Genomic DNA, 22,136 nt, shown 5'->3' on the forward strand with positions numbered 1-22,136 from the left:
TGTCTCTCCAAAAAAATATGACCAAATTATTTTGACCAGAATATCCTTGTGATCTTTATGTCGAAACACATTGTTAGACAGCTCAGTTTCTAGTTTTATTATCGTCTCGTTAGTCGCTGGTATTTATTTCGCAATGTCTGAGAATCAAGAACAAATAAAGATTACAAGTAAGAAAGCTACCGTCGAGACTTTTAACAATCTCTGTCAAGATTCTGCGTCAGACCAATCATTTACAATCAACTCTGATAATCCCATCAAATAGATTGTTATTGTAATTGATATTTGCGATACCAAACCACGTGTAGTCTATATCGGAATATTATCAAGATTTACAACAAATCATTTAGTCAAGATTTATCTTATACTATACTGTGTGTTATCTTGTACAAGTGTTATCTTGTATACTGATACTTTTAATGATCTAGTTACTCTTATAGATTCGAGAATATATTGACACTTGTCGCAAAAGAATTACATTTTAACATTCAATTGATATAAAACACACGCGCGTGAATTGATATTTGAGCGCTTCAATTATCAACTGATATCTGCACACTTATATTCGTAGCTCTGTTTATTGAGCATTCCACCAAAGCACCCCTATTTTTTCGTTCGCGCAGCTCTTATCTCAAAAGTGCAAAATTTGGAGTTGATATGTCCGCGATTTCAAAACGGCAGAACATACGCATGTCTGAAATGTCGTTTGCGCAATAGATTGCGCGTCATTTTCGAAGGCAAATCGCGTATTACACTGCAACAATCATGGAAAGATACAGAGGTTATCGCGGTCGGATATCAGACATGCAATTACACATATCGCATTATTTCCCTTAGGATAGTTGCGAATAGAATAAAAACTTAAACTCTAAAAAACTTTATGCACTGGCGCTAGAGCGCGTGTTAACGCGCTATAGCATGCATCTCTCATCGTCTATTCATCGGTTATCATACTCGATAACGGCGAGTCCACTTTGCGTGACAAATACGAGCAAAGAAATAAGATAGGACGTTATGCTCGTAGAATATATTAACCGCGACATTGACGCACAGAATGTCACGCATATCAACGAAGGTTCTCCGTGGTGCCTTGACCCTCTTTTCTCCTCTAGGAAGTGTCATTGAGTCGGCGGTATTGCACTGTCGCTGTTGATACTGTTTGATCATACCAACGAAGTGATGTAAAAATACGCGATTCCGCGAACACTGCTGCAGACCTGACCAGCACCAGACGGTAATCTACTTCGCTGCGCAAGTAGCTCCACGAAGCGTAACTCTTAGCTAGCAGGCGTGACTTTCGAACTTCGTATGGAATCTTACGTTGGACTTCGAGACAAAAAGTGTATGGTTTCATCCGGCGTACGGTAACTTTTATGTTATTTTATATATACAGACGCATGCAGTGCAGCTCATCATCTTATCGAGTTATCGATTTTCCCTGAAGCGTTATATTAGTGACACCAATTTCTATCTTTCGAGTGTGTTTCATGTAGAACACGCATTAAATATTATCTAATCAATGCGTTTTTCTTCGCGAAGAACAATTTTTTTTTTCAAACATCTTATCGGGACATTTGTCGTGAGAAAATATAAATTGCGCTTGTAAGTCAGCCGTACAAATGTATAACATGTTTGTAAATATTTCTTTTTAGTAATATCACAAGAGAATAATAATAAATATAATAAAAATATTAATAGCAAAAGTAATATTTTAAATCGGTGCCTAATTAATGTTACGGTGTCACAATAAAATATTCTGTCCTATTCGATTTTCCTCATTTATCTTGTATTTTTAATTTTTTTAATTTAAACTTCTTTTAATTTTGAGGTTGTTTATCACAAAGTTTTATTTTATCATACGTTTTTGTTTGACGAAGAACAATTTTTTTATAAATTAATAAGTTTTCTTTTCACTGTTCTACTTTTCTTATCGCTTATTACCTATTTTTCTATCCTTCTAGTTCATCCAGTTTGGACACGTCTTATCGGTATTCTGTTATCATTTTTGAAAAAATTTTGTCATAAATTTTAATATGTTTCGTCAAAATATTCTACATTTTATTTTATTATAACTACATTCTCCGCCGCATACGTTATGTGTTACCATTAGTCGAACAGCTTCGACCAGCTCGGCAGTCAGAAGCTGACTAAGAAGCCTTTCTCATTGCGAATGCTCGTCGAAGAATGAAATGTCGTTGTTGATTCCGCCGAGTGGTTGCGCTTATGTCGACGGTATAACTGCTGCTTTCGTCGGAAATTTATTTATTTCAAAGTTGGATCTCGTCGCGGTCGAGCCACGCGTCCCGATTACTGTTACCATCTTATCTACAAATCTCGCAGGCTTGATTTGCGGGATTCATTTGTGAATCTGCGATAATAGAATTGAGATTTGCAATCTGTAGAAAGCAATTGGAGCACCGATCGTGATAACCGATGTTGTGCTGCAAGAGATTTCAACACCTGTCATTGTTCTTGTGATATCACTCCTATTTGTTTTTATGTCGTGGTCGTATGCAGTGATTGCCTCATAACAGTATAGTTGCACATAAAATTGTCGACTCCACCCTTTGCTGGACTCTTCGGGACTCAAGGAAGAATACAGGGTAAGCGTCTTTCATGTTTCTCCAAAAAAATTTATTTTCTAACCTCGTAATTTTGACACGGTACGATATAATAAAACTTTAGCGACGCAAATTACAGATGTTTCCACCCGAATATATATTCATAAAATTATGCCATCCGAAAACAATATTATTATTCAACAGTCGGATCGCTCGTCAAAAGTTTAACGAGGCTGCGTCTTTCATTCTTTTTCGCGGACAGTTTCTCTCTCAGCGAGGAAGAATAAGAGAGAATCGACATTGAATATTGAAAGCGGTCGTTAGTTCCTAGTTCCTCAAATACCGATAAATATCCACTTTAAGCACTAAAGATACAGTTTCCAATTCGCGATAATATTGAACTCGCGATTCTCTTGGCTGCTAGACAACGTCGTTGAACGCATTTGGCTGAATATAGGATGCGAATGTGGGTCATGTTTGGTCACGTCTCGGACTGCACGCTGTTATTAAATTTAACAGATCGGCTTGGAAGGCTGTACGCAAGCAATGTTAAAGCTCAGCCACACACGGATGTTGTGTCGCGGTCAACCTAATCCATTTAAGACGTCGCCGTGGAATTGATCGTTCCTAATCGACGCGAATAGGTCTTTGTTTCACGAGAACCAGCAACACCAGACACGTAACACTAGACGAAACTCCTATGAAACTAGATTCCGGCTATTACGGGATAAGCACTAGCGTTTAGTGCCAATTTAATCAGTACAGCGCGGTTCTCGGCTTCACGTCTCATTGTCAGTTGCATCTCGGTCGTGGCTGACAAACACCACTACGAAAGCTGACAGAGTATTGTTTTATTATCGCGTTAAAGTTGCGTACTATTATCGCGACAATTTATGCGGCATTACATTAACCCCTTAACGCCCGACTTTTTATATTTTAAGTGTTTTAAGAATAAAATTGGAGATTTTTTGAACTGAAACTGTAAGTAGTGATAACCAAAGAAGATATAAGAATGTTATATCTATACGAGAAACTACCTTTCCAAGCAGAAACTACTCCCGGAAGCGAAAAATACGCCTGACCGGTTAAATTTTTTTTTAGTTTTAATAACTTTATGGTTATCCAGATGGAAAAACCGTGAAACAATTACACGGAAAGTCAACATCAATCGTTTACTTCTCAATAAATGAGTACATGAAGTTTCTATTTTTCGTTTGTTGGTTTCGTTAATTTGGTTCTTTTTATCGTTCGTTTTTTGTCTATTGGTAAATATGGCTTGGATCCTAAAAGCATATACGAAATGAGCAACCTATACAGAGAAAAATGAAGGGTAATCTATACGACATAATTCTGATAGTCAGCTTGACATTTTTCAGCTGAAACTTTACTATATTTGTGAGTGAAGTTTATCATTCAGAGCATCAAGCTTACTATTTCAGAAGAATATTTTATAGATCGCCATTTAGATAGTCAATCGTCCCTTCATTTTTCGCCGCATAAGAAATGGTCACCAGGTTTCACGAAAATAGATTAATTTTTTGATTTTCGTGTCCACCATATTAGATTCGCCATTTTGAATTTTTTTGTATTCTTTTAATTTCACATTTTGCATCTGAGAAAGCTTCCAAATGTATAAAATTATAACAGATACCAATTTATTCATTCATAGTGCACTTCTAGATGTCAGTAACAATGCTAACTATGTCTACTTGGAATTTGACAAAACATGTTATCATGTTTAAAACAGAATTAAAAACAGACTGAACCGAATCTACATACAATCTACCATTTTTTAGAAGAAGAATTCACCTTTACAGTGGTGCAAAGAAAACGAAAATATCTCCTTTTTCGTCTAAGTTATGGATTCTTAAGTGCGTTTCTTTAACGCCTACTGGTAACTATAGTTACCTAGTAGGCGTTAAAGGGTTAAATATGCACGCGTGTTCTGTCTATTGCATTCAATGGAAATAAATCTACTCCAGGTCGTTTCGCAACGACGACAGCGTTTGTCGTCAAACATCAACTCTGAAAGAACGTTGTAACCGCCGACTACACTTTGACGCCGTGAATATACGGCGGTTGCGAAACCTTATAAAATGGCACGGTTCAGCTGTTATCGCGCGAGTAACGTTTTCCAGTGGTAGTAACCCACGTTACGAAAGAGCGCGACGGAAGTACAACTGACTACGTGTCGAGAGGGAAAACTGCATGTGCTTACGCGCGCAGAACTGCGTCCGTCCAAACAGATGTCACATTCGTTGAACAAACTGCGTGTTAACGGGCCGGCGAATTTTGTCGATACAGTTGCACCGACCATGATAAGTGACTATTGTCATTAAACCGAGTGGAATAATGTCTAGCGACATTTGTCCGGTTTAATGAGTTCGACTTGGAGTTTCGTTCGTCCGATCGATCAAGCAGTCGCGAGTTTACTCGTCACGGCGATATAATTGGGCCGCATAGCTCTGAATACCGCCGAAGGTGGGTCAAGCTCAACCGGTTCAAAGTGCGCCAGTCGCGTGTCACCCGCGACGTCAAGAAGTCATTGATGCAGTCATCGCAATCGTCAATTTGATCGTCCAGGCCGAATGTTCGCGATATAAACGTAGTGTCGTGTGTAAGCTGATATAGAGGAGGGAGCAAAGTCGCCGACGCACGAATCGCTTTGAAAATTGACGAGAACGGTTATATTACGGCTCGGGAGAGATAAGAGCGGCTATAACGAAGGAGCAGTAACCTTCGACAGTCGCGCGATAATAAGGTATGCGTTATTGCAATTTAGCGGGAAAGAGAAGACGACGTTTCGATGGAAAATTGCATGAAGCATGCGAGAGGCGAAAGAAGGAGCGCGGATGTTGGAATGTGCCTTATCGCTCGCAGCTTTATCCATTGTTTCTCCGTTAATTCATTAAGTAGGTTATCCGCTCAGAGAGAGAGAGAGAGAGGGAGTAAGCCCTGTATCGGGACTTTGTACATTTCTCGAAAATATTCTGTGTAATTTGCATTGTATCCGGAACATTGTATCACGTGGAACAGACGCGTATTACCGCAGATAGTGAAAAAAATTTACGATGACGCCGATAAGCGGAATTCCGCAGTAGATACGGCTCGTTCGGAATAACGCGCGCGAGAATAGCCCCGCTAAGTTATCGCTAGAATATTTTCTAAAAGCCGCAGGAAAACACGTTTCCACAACGCTCCTCTTTCCGACACTCGCGAACTACTTTATCTGCACCTAATGCGTCATCCAATGCGCGCGTGTATTTCCGTCGCAATTACACGCATCCAAATTATATTAGAGTTTGCAAACGCTGCTGGTTTGTTTAAGCGGTGAAGAAACGCCGCTTGTAGAAATATTTTGCGACGAATTCTGTGACGCGGTATATTCGCCGCACACGAGAGGAGAAAAAGACAAAGAATGTTGAGCCACGATGTTGAGATTACACGGGAGAGATTTCCATAAGTTATGCGTGTTCCGTGTTTACATGCTAAGTTATTCATGCTCAAATATTAAGGAAACTAAATAGCGCGATGCAAATTCGACGAGTAAAGCCGTAGATTTCTCACTTGCATCGCGTGAACACGCCAAGCCGTATAATACACCGTCGACCCTGAGCGCGCGTAGAAAATGCACCTTAATATGATGACTTAACTCGGGCATTGACAGCGTTGTGCGCAAAGGTGATTCTATGATCACAATTATATATTACAGCGAGTCTTATTACTGCGTATTTTATAACATACGCAGTTACGAACGCGGATATTAATATAAAAGTCCCGACAAAATGCATATCAGGGAAACGTCAAAGATATCAACGTCCAAAAGATATATAGAAACCCGTAAAAGTAGAAACATGTGGAGCAATGTTGTCATGTAAAACAGCTCACGAGCGCGCTATTTTGAAACGCGCGTTTGCCGGCGCTCTCCGAACGTGCGCCAAGCGAAGAAAAAGCGGAGCTGATTTGAATTCGCTTGCTCATTAGCGATTCGTAGTCTAATCTGCAATTTCAATTATCTGTCTTACGCTGCTTTTCTCATTAACAGCTCGCCGGCAGCGCCTGGCGCTGTTTTTTCCGAAGGATCTGCTCGACCCACGTAGCAACGCTACGTACAAAAGGAGGAGGCCAAGCGTCATACTGCCGTGCAGACATCAGTAACGGCTCAGTCGACGTAGAAGCTTCGAATCTCGATTTGCGCACGTTTCACAAATTGCCGGTCGATCAGAAATTATCGTCGATCAATCTCTGAAAGCCGACCGAGAAGTGTATCCGTTCTCTCCCGATATTCCCGCCTGTGATTTATTCAACGGCGTAGTCGCGGAAGCGATTTGAAGTTTGTTGACGTTGATGAGCGACGGCGCACCGGCTCGGCGTAAAAGTAGAGGAAGTGCATTTGAGCGCGCGAGTGGCAGTCAAACGTAATCACGAGACCAATAAGAAGAGACCAACGACGAGGGTAGCCGGAGAAGTATCTCGAAGCTGGGCGTGCATGTGAAGGTGAAGGTACACCGTCGGTGTTCCTGGCGAGAAATCGTGGAGGGAGAAGGGTATAGCCGATGGTGGGAATCGCGAAGGTGCGTCATCCTTGGGAAAGGTAGATCCAGTGCACCGTAGGTCACGGATTTAAATGGTGAAGTCGAGATATCGCGCTGACGCTGAAAAGAGCGACTCGCCTTAGAAGTGGGTCCGTTCGAGACGACGGTTCGATTAATATCGATTCGAAGGTCGCTTGCGAGGAAATCGTGTTGCAGGATCTCAGCGGATTCTATAAACAAACACACACATACACATACGTCCAGACAAAGTATTCGTTCTTTGTTTGCAAGGAAAGAGGAGTGCTGAAGTTGATGGTCAGTGTCACATGAAGGATCCGCCAAGCTGTTGAAGCGTTAAAGTGATCGACCTTCGTGCGAAGAAGGAACTAGCTGCTCCATTTTGCACGAACGACCCATCGAAGACGAGTACGAATTGATTTCAACAAGATATTATCAAAGAACTAGCGGATGACCTCTGTGGTAATATAGGATCAACTTCAGTTATATGGATGAATGGACATTCATTGTGACAGAGCGCTCTCCTTTTCTTAGTTAAAAACGGACAAACTTGGTGTTCCGTTTAATTCAACACTAGCAACACAAGTCGGTGCTGCGATCACTTTCTTCGTCCATTATCCATTCCGAAACAGAAATCGGACAACGTTACTCGTCATCCTCGTGTGATCATCCTTCGGCTTCCAGTGGCAGTCGGAGAAGTTCTCGAATCTCGTACGTCGCTAAATCCGCTCTAGAGGCGTATCAAAAGGAGAAGCAGCTGCGAGGTCGAAGCCGCCTGAGCAGGAGAGACCCAAGACGAGCTGTATTCGTGACTGCGAGAGAGCAAGAGAAGCGAAGGAGAGTGGAAAAGGGAAGTCCAAGAGGAAGAGACAGATCGATAAAGAGGTAATACGAGCAAGGGAGACGGAGAGAAGTGGATTTGCACGGGGTTCAACGTGGAACCGATTTAGCCTGCTTAGCCTAGGTTAAAGGGAGAACATTTGGTCGAGCAGCGAGGGGAAGGTCTGAAGATAGACAGAGAAGCAGCGACAACCGGACAGGGAGGGGAGAAAGAGACAAGAGCGAAGAGGATAGAGCACGGAAGAGCGACGGAGAAGCCGAGGAGAGGCAGTCGGGGTTTAGGTCGATAGAAGGGGGAAGGAGGCCACGACCCTTCCTGAAACTGGTCCTCGAGATGGGTAAAAGCAGCTTGACAAACTCGCACGTGGCCGACGACGTGTTCGACGAGGAGGCTATCATGAAGAAGACACGATGGCGAAACCTCGTCGCTTTTTGGATACTGGGCCTGTGCAACAATTACGGCTACGTCGTCATGCTGAGCGCGGCCCACGACATCCTCAACAGCAAGTTCGGCAACAAGGTGAGCAGCCGTGATTTTCTTCATTATGGGTCTCTTGACTGGATTACTTCGTCCTAGATGCTAGACGGAAAATTTGAGGAGGAAATATTTCTAATCGTATCGTAATTAAATTAGAATGGCGGAATAGTCGCTTTATCGCACATGAATCACACATGAATCACACATGATTTTACACACGGATGAATTTAGCTCACTGTTGCTCGCTCTAGAGATAACAATAGCGTTCGTGTGACCGACAACGGGTATCGGGTTTGTCCCGGCATATGGTGCGAGATAACGATGTGCTTATATATCGTTTTATTGTACTCGCGGAAGTCTCTCTGATACGACCAAATCTTCACCATAAATTCCCTGATCTCTCGGTTACTTACTTACTTAGCAGCCTTTTGCCACTTTAAGAATACTTTCTCTTATTTCAACGCTCTTGAAAAAATATTGTCAACTTTTATTTTCTATGCTGATGACGTTTTTCCGTGATTCCACTCATAACTTACGACGTAGAAGTTTGAAAATTATTTTTACAGAGTTAACGCATTCTCTTGAGCTAACTACGAGCTCCTTTCGATTTATTCTACATTCTCTCTCCGATTTGCGATTCAATGACTTACATAAAGGCGTATCCGATTTTTACCACGGTATTGAGAGCGATATCCGCTAATGCGTCAATGAGATCTGCATCTAAGCATTTTATTAATGGAAAAGTACAAGGCTTACCAGTCTTGATTTGAAAATGTAGAGAGCATATATACTGAGTGTGCTGTTAGAAGACTACTACATTTTAGCTTGTATGCTGAGATAGTATGTTAGTTATTGAACCAATTAGAATGATTCAGATATGATTGACGACAGACGAATCTAGATGAAAAAGAAATAGCACTAGGTGAAAGATAAAAAATATATGATCTAATGACATACTGTCGTTAATCTCGAAGTAGAATTCAAACGCATCAGGCGGTAGTACAAAAGTAAAGTGATGTCATATTTAACAGACGAACGTCTTGTTAGCCGGTCCTCTCGGTCCAGCCTTTTATATCAATTTTAGATCAATATGTCAATTGATAGTGTTTTCTATTCGATATAAGCAGTCCATCAACCAGCACGCTCTTGGTTGTTAGTATCGATTAAGTTTTATGTATGAAGCCAATCTAACAGGAAATTAAGTACCGAGTAAATAAATTTGCAGGAAAATGATCCAGCGGTGTAGTTAATAGATCGATCCTAAGATACAAAGCGCACGATTCGATTCGATCATTAGAATTCATGACGTAAAACGAAATAAACATCCGTGCGGAGGATAACTTAATAACCAGTTCGATGGCGTCATGCGTAATATTTCGTCGGTCTTAAACGAGTACGAGGAAAACAGTCGCGCGTTCAATGATTTATATCGTCCAACTGGATTCGCGACCGAGAAAAAACGAGCCGTGTCTTCGATAAAGTCGCACGAGACGATCGTGTTGTGCAATCAGCAGCGTCTTTTTAATGTATCGTGCCTGTGGCTGGCATTACATAAAACAGAAAGGAGCAGCGGAAATTTATCTGTTTCGCGGGCGAATTACTCAACCTGCAAATTATCCGCAAACGCCATGTTTCAGCGTATTTACATTATTGATTATCGAATGAAATGTCTTTTTAAAGAAAACGTCGTCTAAGGCGAGTAGAACAAACGTCACGTTAAATTGAGATAAATAAATAACTTTTGCCAGCGATTGAAATTGCTGTGAAGCAAGAGAATACAGATCAAACGTCGCGACATTTTTGACGATTTTTTCAGCCGGAAATGTCGGCGATTAAAATATTAAATATATGCGAAACTCAAACTTCACCGAAGAACAAATCGATGCCGGTCCAATATTCCTCGAGAAGCTGAAACATGGAAAGGAGTACACTCGGAATATTAAAAGTGTCGATCCGACGTTTTCAGAATTCCACCACGGGAGACGACGACGAGGAAATACACGTGCCGGGAGTCCGCACGTGCAACGCGGTCTCTACCGGTGCTATACTTTTGGCAGATATCCTGCCGGCGTTGGCGATCAAGGTTACTGCACCGTTCCTGCCGTTTCTAGTGCAGTGAGTATCTATTTTCAGCTACAAAGTGGACTTTTGCGCGTCCTGATGTTATTCTATCATTATCTACTGAGAACGAAGCCAGTGAACACTGCAATTACGCGCGCCGCGCCATCGTGGAATACGATTTATCCGATAATAAGTAATTACGATGTCGGCCAGCGACATGACACACGCGAGTTATTTTCCGCGGGATGTTTGCGTTTCTTCTCTAGATTCTATCTTTTTTTCCTCGTTGCGTAACTCGCGCCAATTATCTCATAGGAATCTTCCTTCGCGACGACGTAAGATTTTCGCACATCTGCGAGGATTCTACACTCGAACGCTTTGCGTTTGTTAACGGCGATAATTGACAATAGAGCAATAGATTTATTTAGATAAAAGCATCAGTTCGCTCTAAACAAAGATAATATGGGCGAGGTCTATTTATGTCATGACCATCGAACGACGTATGCGCTTCTTTTGATTACATTACATAATCGTAAAGTAAGACCTAAAGTGCGACGAAATGTCGCCATTTAACATATCTTCGTATCCCGCGTGTTATTTAAAACGGCGTTTTATCATCCACTCATACGCGCACACAACGACATTATATTCAACGATATAATGAACTTTTGCCATTTTTAGCAAGCTCTCGATATTTCGTCAATTAGCTAATTAATTAACCACGCTTGATATCGGGTTCGTATCGGTCTTTTTACGAAAGAATTTTTACCCCCAACATATGTGTCGCAATTGCAAGTTTTAAAAGAGAAATGTTGTTTATATATACGCAGAAACGAGCACAAACACACACACTGATAGAAAAATATAGTTGAATTAACTATAATCTCACTATATTTTATAGCTCATTTTGGCGTCAACCATATTTTTATAGTTCGTGGAACCTGCAAAATATAGTAGAACAAACACAAATATATGGTCAATGATTGTCTTAAATAATTGTTTAGTTACTTTTATCACATATATGGTAATTTCTCATTCACAAATATAGTGAGATTTAATATTCATATAGTTACATCTGTCATCTGTCATCATTTAGCAAATATTCTGGTAATATTGGCTATATAAAAGAGTTACTTTATCTACCATCTTATATTTGTATACATACAATAATCTTAGTTTAACTTACTATCGTTCTTAGTAAAAATATCATATGGTTGGTTATACTATGCCTATATCGTAATTATTACCGATATTATGGTAATATTTACTATAAATATGATATTTCGGACTATAATTTAGTTATTATATCGTTATAGTTCCAAATATCATATACTTTTCTCTCAGTGCAGAAAACCTCCTAAATCTCGCGGATAATTAACTCGGCGCAATAATCACGTCGTGAAATCTGAACGCGTCCGGTCTGCTTCTCTCTCTCTCTCTCTCTCTCTCTCTCTCTCTCTCTCTCTCTCTCTCTCTCTCTCTCTCTCTCTCTCTCTCTCTCTCTCTCTCTCTCTCTCTTTCCTTTTTCTCGATATCGCATACTTTCACTCAAAACATCACACGTCCGGCGCAAAAACCGCACGACGCGGGGACGACGGAGCCTCGGATATCGCGTAAGTCCTTTCCCGCGGTTGTGCGGCGACCGGCTCCAGCCCTGTTAGCCCCAAAACGCTAATCGATTAATCGACTCGTTAATTACAGTGCTCGACTGGCTACCTGTGTGTTATTTTCCGCTGCAGGATTTCTCCTGGTGTCGTTGAGTACGACCGAATGGCTCGCCATTCTGGGCGTCGTCATAACATCGCTCTCCTCCGGCTTGGGTGAAGTTACTCTCCTCAGTTACAGTAACCAGTACCCCAAGTAAGTGCATTCCACTTGATCCATCGAACCGCGCTGTCGAACCGCGCGGATCCCGTAGAATCGCGTATCAGCCTTGAGATATATCACAGATGTAGGAATCGGATCGTAACGTTTGATTAACTCTGATAGAGAGCAAATGCCCGAGCAGATATCAAATACGGCAATTTTTATACCTGATATGGCATGTCTAGGCAAGCTATAAGAAGGTATTTCGAGTGGTCCTTATCCGGTCGGGATGTGACAATTGTCTTGCAATATTTTCCGGATTATACCCTGACCAGCGATGACGTCATTATTTGGATGCCTGATTTGGGTGTCCTGATGGACATTTGATCAGGGTTTCTCGATTTCAGGCAATTTTATCAGGGTAATTTTATCATTATGCAGCAGTGCGTTTCACTCGTTATTACGTGCCGGATCCGATAAAATTATCCGGGCCCTATTTGAAGTTTGGAAGCCGGATGGGGTTTTAATACGGCCGTGGGATGATGTTCTGCTCGGGTACATGCAGTCACTCGGTTTGGAAGTATGCAAGTCTGTGTATCTCCGTACAGATTCTCATAACGTTAAGATCACAAGGGAATTTCGGTAGGCTATAAATAGCTTTTCCAGTTCAGCGTCGAGTACACGTTGATTCCACTCGGCCAGCGGAAAGAGGCGAACAGATATAGAGTGTGTGCTGAAAAAGGAAAAGAAAGTTTTGTGAAGAGCTCGTTAAGCGGCGCTCCATGCTGTTATCAGTCAATTCCTTTTCTTTTTCTTTTCTCCCTTTCTCGAAGCGTGTAAAGCGTTCCTCCCGAGGAATGTTCCATGTTTTGTGTTGACTCAACGTTTTCTGAGACAGCGCATTCGAATGGGAGCGTAAGAAAGGGGAAAGCCAGCGTAGCATCGCGCGACGGTACGCACGGGTATATTTTCAGAATATAATCGCATCGCATTATTGACAGACCATTTAGACAGTTGCGCCAGAAAAAGTGATGATAAGATAATAAGCCGCCTCGACGAGCCGTTTAGCCTCCGAAGCCGGAAAATACAGTAGATTTTGCCACGCGCTGCGAGAAAAATAAGATAAAAGACACTCACGTGCGCGCGCGCGCACGCTCGCTCGTGGAACTTTATCTCACCGGCACGTACATAGGTATGTCCATTATCATATTGGATGACTGGTGCAATAACAGATTTAATTACCAACCGCTAAGCACTTTCTTTTCTAAAACGCGAGAGGGGATGCAACATCCCGGAATCACAGCGACCGCTCTATAGTCGGAACGCTCTCTTGTAAAACGCACGGAGGATGATTGCTGTTGTTATTAGAATTATTGCCTATTATGTAAATCAAGCATCGTCACCTTAGTGCAATCATGAATATGTGGGAGCGGTAATGCGATTGCGCTAATCTTGGCGACCTATTAGACTCGATTGCACGTTGAATCATTTTACGGAGTGATTCACCCAAAAAAAAGTAATTTCAGAACAAGCGAAATCATTTCAATTTTAGAGGATTTTATTCTTATCATATTTTATCATATGGCCTCAAGAGGATTCCTCCAAGATTAAGAGGAAAATATTACAAACACATTATTCTTAAAGTTAGAGGGATTAGATATTATATGTATAATGCAAATCTTATTGATTTTAATGTAAATTTCCTCTTATATAAAGATTATTTAATTTTTTTCTAAAAGGGTTATTATTTATTCTTATTGTATTTTATTCTTACCGGTTATATCAGTTAATTTGTAAAAATTATGATAATGTGTAGCGAAAAGTAATATATATACATATATAGATGTATTTCAGCTCCAGTTCTACAATAAGTAGGCACGAATAAAATAAAATCATCGTAAGAAATAAATTTCTAATCAGTTTCATTATGGACTTCATAGCTACAAAGATGTGCATCATAATCAATTGTATGAAATACAGTTAAAGAAAGAATATATTATATTCAACTTTTTGCAATAGATTATAAACCGTATTTTTCATATAGAAGAAGAAAATTCATTGATACAAGAGGAGATCCTCCTGAAATAAGAGGAAAATAGTTGGAACAATGTCTAATAAATTTTAGAATAAATTTTAAATGGTTCACTTTAATCGCTCTATTGAAAGAGGAATCTTTTTTTCTGCAAAGGACTTCGCTTAGAATATGAGAAAACTATGGGAAAAATCACTTTACAAATAGAATACTTTTTTTTGGGTGTTAACGCGAGGAAACTATGCTCTCGATGCAACGTTGTAATTTTAATTCGAACCGTCTGCGTGTGGGTTCTCTCTTTGCCGGCTTCTCAGCTGCTGCACGAACCTGCAATTTACTGATCGTCGCGTCGTTACGCATCTCTTCGCAGGCAGGTGATCTCGACATGGTCGTCGGGCACGGGAGGCGCCGGAGTAATCGGCGCTGGGTCCTACGCCGGGCTCACTATGGTGCTGTCCATCGAGAATACGTTGTTGGTCATGCTGGTCGTGCCACTGGTACAAGCGATTACGTTCTGGATCATCCTGAAGCATCCGGCGCACAGCAGAATCCCAATCACCAAGAACGGCATCGACAGCCAGGAGCAGATCATCAAGGTGCCTCAGAAGACCTTCAGGGACAAGCTCGCTCTGGTGCCCGGCTTGTTGAAGTATATGATACCGCTCGCGCTGGTTTACCTCTTCGAGTACTTCATCAATCAGGGCCTGGTAATGACACGTCATAATGCAAAGTTCAACCGTTGAGCCAGAATGTCTGTTTGCCATTTTGTACTTTTCCTTGTCTCTCCTTCCTTTGAATGTCTGTTCATCCTCGGCGGAATTGCTCTCGATTTCTTATCAGCCTCGCGAAGTTAGAACTCGCGCGTTTGCCGAGCAGCGAGAGAAGAGCTGTTGTCGAGACTAATCAATCATCTTCTCTTTCTCTCGACGGATTGTTTTTCCTCTCTTGCGCGTCTAAGAACAAGAAGCATACGTCGTTAAACGACACTAGCTATATGGCAATCTTGGGAGCAGCATTACTCACGTGGTTTTACGATCGGCGTAAATTATCGCGTGACGTCTCGTCTAGCCGGTCTTTGAGACGGATGAAATGCTTTTGCAGTACGAGCTCGTCGAATTCAATGACATCTGGTTAACACATAAGCAGCAATACAGATGGCTTCAAGTGGATTACCAGATAGGCGTGTTCATCTCGAGGTCGTCGGTGAACTTGATTTCCATCAACAAGATTTGGATCATGTCCGTGTTGCAGGTAATGACAAGGCGATAAGGGAGTGGGATGAAAATATTACGTACCGTGTGTCGATTCTTTAGAGACTCATTGCTCCACACACTGATTGCTCTTTCCAGTTCGTTAACGTTATAATCCTTCTGTTCGAGACCCTTTACTACTACATACCGAACATATGGATCGTTTTCGCTGTTGTATTGTGGGAAGGTTTGCTAGGCGGCGGAGCGTACGTCAACACTTTCTACCGGATGTCTACTGAGGTAACGAAACTACCTTTTAAATAAGCAGATAAATTACATGCGCGTCCGAATCGAAAATATATTTTTTTAATTAAAGTTAATTTTATTTAATTAAGTATTTTATTTAATTAAAGTTAGATATCAAATACTGAAGCTGAATATTAACTTTACTGTCGCGATATCTCAAATGCGTGCGAAATCAATCTGAAATCTTTAGCGTCTTTCTCGTCCGCAGATTCCAAAGGCGGATCGCGAAGCCTCGCTGGGAATCGCGACGATGGCTGACTCGATCGGCATTACGTTGGCCGGATGGCTGTCTATGCCGGTCCACAACGCTATTTGCAAGCTACCACAGCCGACGCGATTAGGCAGCTAGAGATAACGCGGAGGCTCGCCAGCTATCGAGTGATAACAAGGTTTCCGCAAGCGAGCGGAAACTTCCGCTTTCAAAAGTTCCTCGGCGCGACAAGTCGGCGTTTAGAGGCGAAGATAAAGCGACTCGTACCTCCTAAGCATTTAGAAATTACAGCGTAGATTAAACGTACGTGATGCCTGATCGCGATCGCGCGATCGTTCTTTCGAGATGAGAGCATCCATCAGAGACAGCTGGAAGTCATCGAAAACACGAGGAAAAATGGAAACGTTCGAGAATAATATTCCGGATACAAACACGACCGTAGATTTTTATCGTCGCGTACAACGATATTTTATAAAAGCTTGTCTCTTGTATATATCATCTTTCCAAAGGAACTTTATAAAAGGAACTTTATAAAAAACACGATCTAAAGAGAGAGAGAGAGAGAGAGAGAGAGAGAGAGAGAGAGAGAGAGAGAGAGAGAGAGAGAGAGAGAAATACTGAGGATTCATTTGACTTTGCGTCGTTTTGATTACAAACGTCCGAGCTTTATTTGATACAAACGTTTAGAAGACCAGGAACAGGGCATTTTGCGGTACGTCGCACAGTCACTTATAATATATTATGTCGACACAACACGCGGCATGTAGTATAAACGGTATGTGACGCGATATCGTCTGCATTTCCATCGTGAAACAAGGGAAATTCCTTTCGAGATACTGCATCCGAATTACCGATTGTACTTTTTTAGTTAGTTAGTAGGCCTACTTTTTCACGGTAATCGCGCTGAAATTTTAATTTGTGCGTGTAGGTCTTTTAGGATGGTGTCCATCTAAATTCGGACTTGTACTGTAGTCTGGTTTCCTTTTCTTTTTTCTTTTTTCTTTTTCTTTAAGCTAGCGTAGATAAATTCTGTGACTATTTTTAGTTGACTTCAACTTTCAGATTGTTACCATATCCCCTTACTCACTCGGAGACGAAACGTAATGTACAAGTATTCTCGCATGTCGATATCGAAGAGTATTCCAGTATTAATAGATAGAATAATGAATCGACTTTATGAAAATTGTAATAACACTCTTGGGTTACACACTGTGTGTCCGTTCGTTTACGAATTAAATATAAAAATTACTGGTTCGAACTACCATGTTCCTACTTTGATATTAACGTATTCGCCATATACTTTTTGATTGATTGTGATTGAGTATTATGATTTTTATATGCACTTTAACAAAATAGTTGCCAAATAACGAAAAGAGATTAAGGGATTATTTTCTAATATCATCTTTCTTTCTTTTTGGCCGAGACGTTTGCGTGAGTATCAACAATTCCCAAAAGCAACAACCTAATAAATTTTATAAAAGTCCAACATATAGACTTATTATATAATTATTATATAATATATATAATAATATATATAATAATTATATAATAATATAATATTTAAATTATATTACAACTATATTTACATGTCACTCTAATATGTCATTAATATTAATATTTTAAAATATTTTAAAATTAATATTTTATTTTTTATGCAAAGCAAAGGAAATTAAATAATAATTGACTTGTCGCAAACGATTTATAAATTAGAAATTAAATCTCCGTCAGATCACAGACGACTTTAAGTTGTTGCTTTTCCGAAGGATGCTACATTGCGCTCAATGACGTCCTATTTCTTTCTTCACTCTTTCACATTTCTCCAGTTTTATTTTATCAAAATACTTGGCATCAGCTTTTTAGTGGCGCGCGACTCGCGTTTGGCGAGACGATACCGAATTTCTGTATTTCAGGGAATATTTCTGTAAATAGTAAATACTAGATGTTAGATATTTTACGTTTACTACGTTACGATAATGTCGCTTCTTGAGGATAACTTAGAGTGAGAATAGCCGTGATATAACGGATATTACTATTGTCTCAATGTAAAGCGAGTATTTTGCTTACAGTGAAATAAATATCTAATGCAATTCGCTACGTATGATCTAGTCTACATTGTACCAGCTTTCGCTTGCGGAACGACTTTAACGGGAAGTGGCTTTCCTCTCGTAAGATACGGTACGTGGAAGATTCTTGAAGTAGTTAGGAACTGTATCTTTAGAAGCCTCGTGTGTTATATTTATATGCCTATCGAACACTAGCGTCTAAGCGAGATTGAAACGTTACTCTCGTTGAACGTTCCATCCGGTTGATTTTATGGGTTACGTAAGATGCTTCCGATCAATCGCGCCTCCTTACGTTAACCGCAAGTGCGATAGATTGATCGGAAACGCCCCGTGCGAGTTTTCGTCGTGAAAAATTACCGTCCAAAGACCGCGTGAAAGTATCTTCAAATTTATCTTATATTAACGTTTTATATAACGTCTGCCTTTCACTCTCCTTAAACTCTCAGGCGCTTCCGAATGCGTTTGATAATGGTTGCTCGCGAGAACGGGAGGATGTTTTACATCGCCGTCGTTGTCATTATCAGTCGTGGCGTTACAGTCACTCTTTGCACGGTTACGAACCGACGAAAGATTCGAATTCTGGCATAGGAAAAGCTAATAAAATTATTCACAAGACCAAAGTCCTCCTCGCAAGACGTTACGCAGAGATACAAAAGATCTCTCAATTTGTCGTGTAATTTTCATTCAAACGTCTTTTGGAAGCTTTTCTCGCTCTTCCCGTTGCCAGAACGATCGCGCCGTTTGTTCGTTAAAAATACCTTAAAAAAGTTAAGTGATCCAATCCACCTCGAAAAAGAACTGGTTCTCTAGCACCACGATTAACGAATACCTCTCGTCACGTAGGCGGATTATGCGCATCTCTCTAAAATTATCTTGCCGGACTCCTCGTACTCCTGCCGCGACAGCCACATTTGCTGGAACGAGCCCAAGGAGCTGAGAATGGAGCCGCCGATCCAAGCACCGTAGCGACGCTCGCTCGAGCTGTTCGCGCTAATTATTTTCAGTCTCATACTCTGCAAACAAATTCAACGATTCTGCGCTGCTACTGAGGATTCGACGGAAGCTGGACAGGAGATTGTGTCGTGAGACAGAAAGCCAGGAGTAAAAACTCGCTGATCAGTGTTAATTTCTAATAAAGCCTCACTTACCGGCGGCGTTTTGCTGGCGAGGTCTCGATTCAAGCGCTCGCTGAATCCCTGAAGGCAGGAATTGCCACCGGTCACCACTACGCTGCCATATAAACTCTGTAACGGGCATTATTTTTGTCAGAACAGCTCAGAGAGTTTGCTGCGTGCTGCGCGCAATGGCAATAAAAAAGTGATGTGTTTCTAGAAATTTATCTTTATACTTTAGTACACATGGCAAATTTCAAACTGCAGAAACTTGATCGCAAAGCTACGTACTGGTCTGATGTCCATATCGCACATCCCGACACTCGTGGTGACCAGAGGACCAACCCCCAAGATACTCGCACCCACACCTTTGACGTTGCTGGGGTCGAAAAGAGCTTCGGGTATCATGAGCCTGACGGATCCAAAGTCGTCGTTGTAGCCGGTCGGGAATTCGAAGTGCTTCATGGGCAAAGTGTTCGCCACGTCTTCGTCGTAGGGACTATCCGACACTTGCAGGCAGTTCATTTGAAAATCCTGCAGCACTTCTCTCACCATGTAGCTCATCCAGGAAGACGTTGGTTGAGGACCAGGTCGTTTCGACCAACGTGGAGGGTCTCTCTCGCGCACCACGTCTGAAAGAAATATGAATATTCGAGGCGAAAGTGCGTTAAGGCGAAATTACGACGGGACTTCACGCAGAGAGAGAGAGAGAGAGAGAGAGAGAGAGAGAGAGAGAGAGAGAGAGAGAGAGAGAGAGAGATTCTGCTTGAATGAAATCCACTTCCTCTCTTCGAACTTATATTTCACGCTCCGTCAAATACTTATCGCGCACAAAGACTGAAGTTATATTAATTTTCCGTGTTCAAATTATGATTGTTGATTCAACTTTTCCCAATACCGTCTACGAGATTGCTCGCGAAATTTCCACTTACCCTTGCTAGCGATCAGACAAGCCGGCACCAATTCGATATCCTTCTCCTCGAAGAACTGTCTGCACTGCATAGTGATGAAGTCGCCTCCCAAGGGGCTCTTGACGATTCCCTGAGTGATAACGTAACCGTCGTGAACCGGCACCGCGCTGGTGTGCGTGGCGCCGCTGTCCACGACCATCGCCGTGGACCTGCCGTTAGCGTAAGCCGCCAACACGGCGTTCTTGCAGATGTACATGGCCGGTACGTTGAACTTCTCGAACATCAGCTCCAGCAACTTTTCCCGCTTCAGTCTGGTGTTCCAGGGGCACTCGGTCATTAGGATCGGATGGTGCTCGGCTAGGGCGTGCAAGCGTTGCTGGTAAGTATACTCAGTCAGCCGCTCGAACATGTCCCAATCCTCGATCATGCCGTCCTTCATCAGGCTCACTATCTCCATATCTAAAAAAAAGAAAAAAAAAAAAAGAAAAAAGTCCTGGACGGAAATCGCGGAAATGATGAACACATCACGTGATCCAAGTAGCCCGCGCGAATATTCTGTTTGTAAACAATCGGCTGTTAACAACCTGTGGCTGGAAATTTTTGTCACGCCCCACTCGATGTCCCGAGTAAATTATTATCAAACATATATAAATGCTGAGGGGTTTTTGTAGAAATTTGGCATGCGCATGCATTGATACGCGGTGCAAAATTTACTCGCAGCGTGTGCGTCACAGAGATGTAAGATTTAAACGACAATATTCGGCCGAGAATCCCCGCGGCGGCCGCACAGTGTGTCATTTTCGCGCGATCGCGCGCGTAATTGTGTTTTTATCACAAAACTGGATACATATGTAAGATAATTCACTGACGTCATACCCTTCTTTCGCACTTGGATGGCCGTGACGTCCATGTTGTAGTGCTTCCTGGCGATGTTGTTGCCGTCGACGCCGGGTTCGGCCGGGTCCTCCCACACCCCGAGGACCGTCGGGATTTCGGCCTTCGGCGTGTCCTCGCCGCCATATCCCACGCGAAGGCTCTGATGTCCGACGTCGAAGATGATAGCACCTACCTCGTCTGGCGAAAGAATCGAGAGTGCCGGATTATTCCCGTACAAACATGTCTCCTTTCTAGCCCGGAATAATTACGGAGCGCGGCGTACTTACCACCGCCGTAGACACCACCGCTCATAGTACCTGAAGGGAGAGAAAGCCTGGCGCATGTCCGATGGAGCTTCCCTCCACGCTTGCCGCTTTATCACACGTACAAGCTCCCACACATACGCAAGCTCGCACACGCGTACACTTGCCCTCTCGAGCGAAGCGAGAGGATCCCTCGTGCGCGTGATTGCCCTCCCGTGACTAATCGATCATCGGTATTAGATAGAGTGATAAGCGTAATTTCAAGTCTTGATTTGTAGAAAACGGGGGGGGTAATTTTTCTGTGGTAATTCGATTGTGTGAAGTTATGCATACGGCGACAATGCTCCGTTTTGTTCGATCTGTCTGTTGTATATTATAATTTAATCGTTTTATCGATCGAGTTTCTACTTACAGAAAGCTTGCAAAAGTTTTTCGGATCGTTGATGATTTTATTGGCTCCAAGGGTGAATTATTTTATAGACGCGAAATCGATCAATTACCGAGGAGATGATAAAAAAAATGACGGGTAAACTATAGCAGATATTGCAATTAAATGTGGCACGTATTGTCCCGTTTGTAGAAGGCGCGTTGTTAGCGACTGTCCTGAAAAGGACACGTTGAGCAGTGAGACGCTTGATTGTGGATGATTCTTTGTATCCGATTATTTGTTTTAACTTGCGAGCAACGTTAGACTCACCTGAGAGCGGTTGGAAGTTTCGAAAATATCTTTTGTCTTGCATATGTATATGTATAAACTAGATGTAAACAAGCGAAGACAGAGACCTGAGAGATTGGAAATAACCGAACAACAAAGACACGCCCTGCATAATTCTATTTTATCGTTTTTGTTCGTGTTTCTTCCGTTATTTTTATCCT

The 22,136-nt window shown here is 41.8% G+C and overlaps 2 protein-coding genes across 5 annotated transcripts; one reads left to right on the forward strand and one right to left on the reverse strand.

Annotated features, from left to right (window-relative positions):
* Positions 1-1,343: 1,343 nt before the first annotated feature.
* Cln3 (CLN3 lysosomal/endosomal transmembrane protein, battenin) lies at positions 1,344-16,799 on the forward strand. 3 transcript variants are annotated; one of them, XM_011144496.3, is made up of 9 exons: positions 1,344-1,361; positions 2,515-2,600; positions 6,604-8,471; positions 10,396-10,544; positions 12,192-12,350; positions 14,699-15,035; positions 15,430-15,579; positions 15,678-15,818; positions 16,033-16,799. In XM_011144496.3, the coding sequence occupies exons 3-9, from the start codon at positions 8,286-8,288 to the stop codon at positions 16,171-16,173; spliced, it is 1,263 nt and encodes a 420-aa protein (XP_011142798.1). In that variant the 5' UTR covers positions 1,344-1,361; positions 2,515-2,600; positions 6,604-8,285; the 3' UTR covers positions 16,174-16,799. The 3 variants fall into 3 exon arrangements, with proteins under 3 accessions (XP_011142798.1, XP_011142797.1, XP_011142799.1); XM_011144495.3 differs by lacking the exon at positions 1,344-1,361 and adding an exon at positions 2,245-2,359; XM_011144497.3 differs by lacking the exons at positions 1,344-1,361; positions 2,515-2,600 and adding an exon at positions 4,482-5,319.
* Positions 12,357-21,938, reverse strand: LOC105185182 (actin-like protein 6B). Of its 2 annotated transcripts, XR_849932.3 has the most exons (7): positions 21,285-21,938; positions 20,998-21,195; positions 20,143-20,580; positions 19,502-19,842; positions 19,247-19,342; positions 18,857-19,111; positions 12,357-13,029 (listed from the first exon to the last, which is right to left on the reverse strand). XR_849932.3 is itself a non-coding variant. In XM_011144498.3 (6 exons), the coding sequence occupies exons 1-6, from the start codon at positions 21,307-21,309 to the stop codon at positions 18,947-18,949; spliced, it is 1,263 nt and encodes a 420-aa protein (XP_011142800.1). In that variant the 5' UTR covers positions 21,310-21,938; the 3' UTR covers positions 17,992-18,946. The 2 variants fall into 2 exon arrangements, 1 of the variants encoding a protein (XP_011142800.1); XM_011144498.3 differs by lacking the exon at positions 12,357-13,029 and having other exon boundaries at positions 17,992-19,111.
* Between the last annotated feature and the right edge of the window lie 198 nt (positions 21,939-22,136).

This window comes from Harpegnathos saltator, unplaced genomic scaffold (assembly GCF_003227715.2).
Source record: "Harpegnathos saltator strain DR-91 unplaced genomic scaffold, Hsal_v8.6 scaffold659, whole genome shotgun sequence".
NCBI lineage: Eukaryota > Metazoa > Arthropoda > Insecta > Hymenoptera > Formicidae > Harpegnathos > Harpegnathos saltator.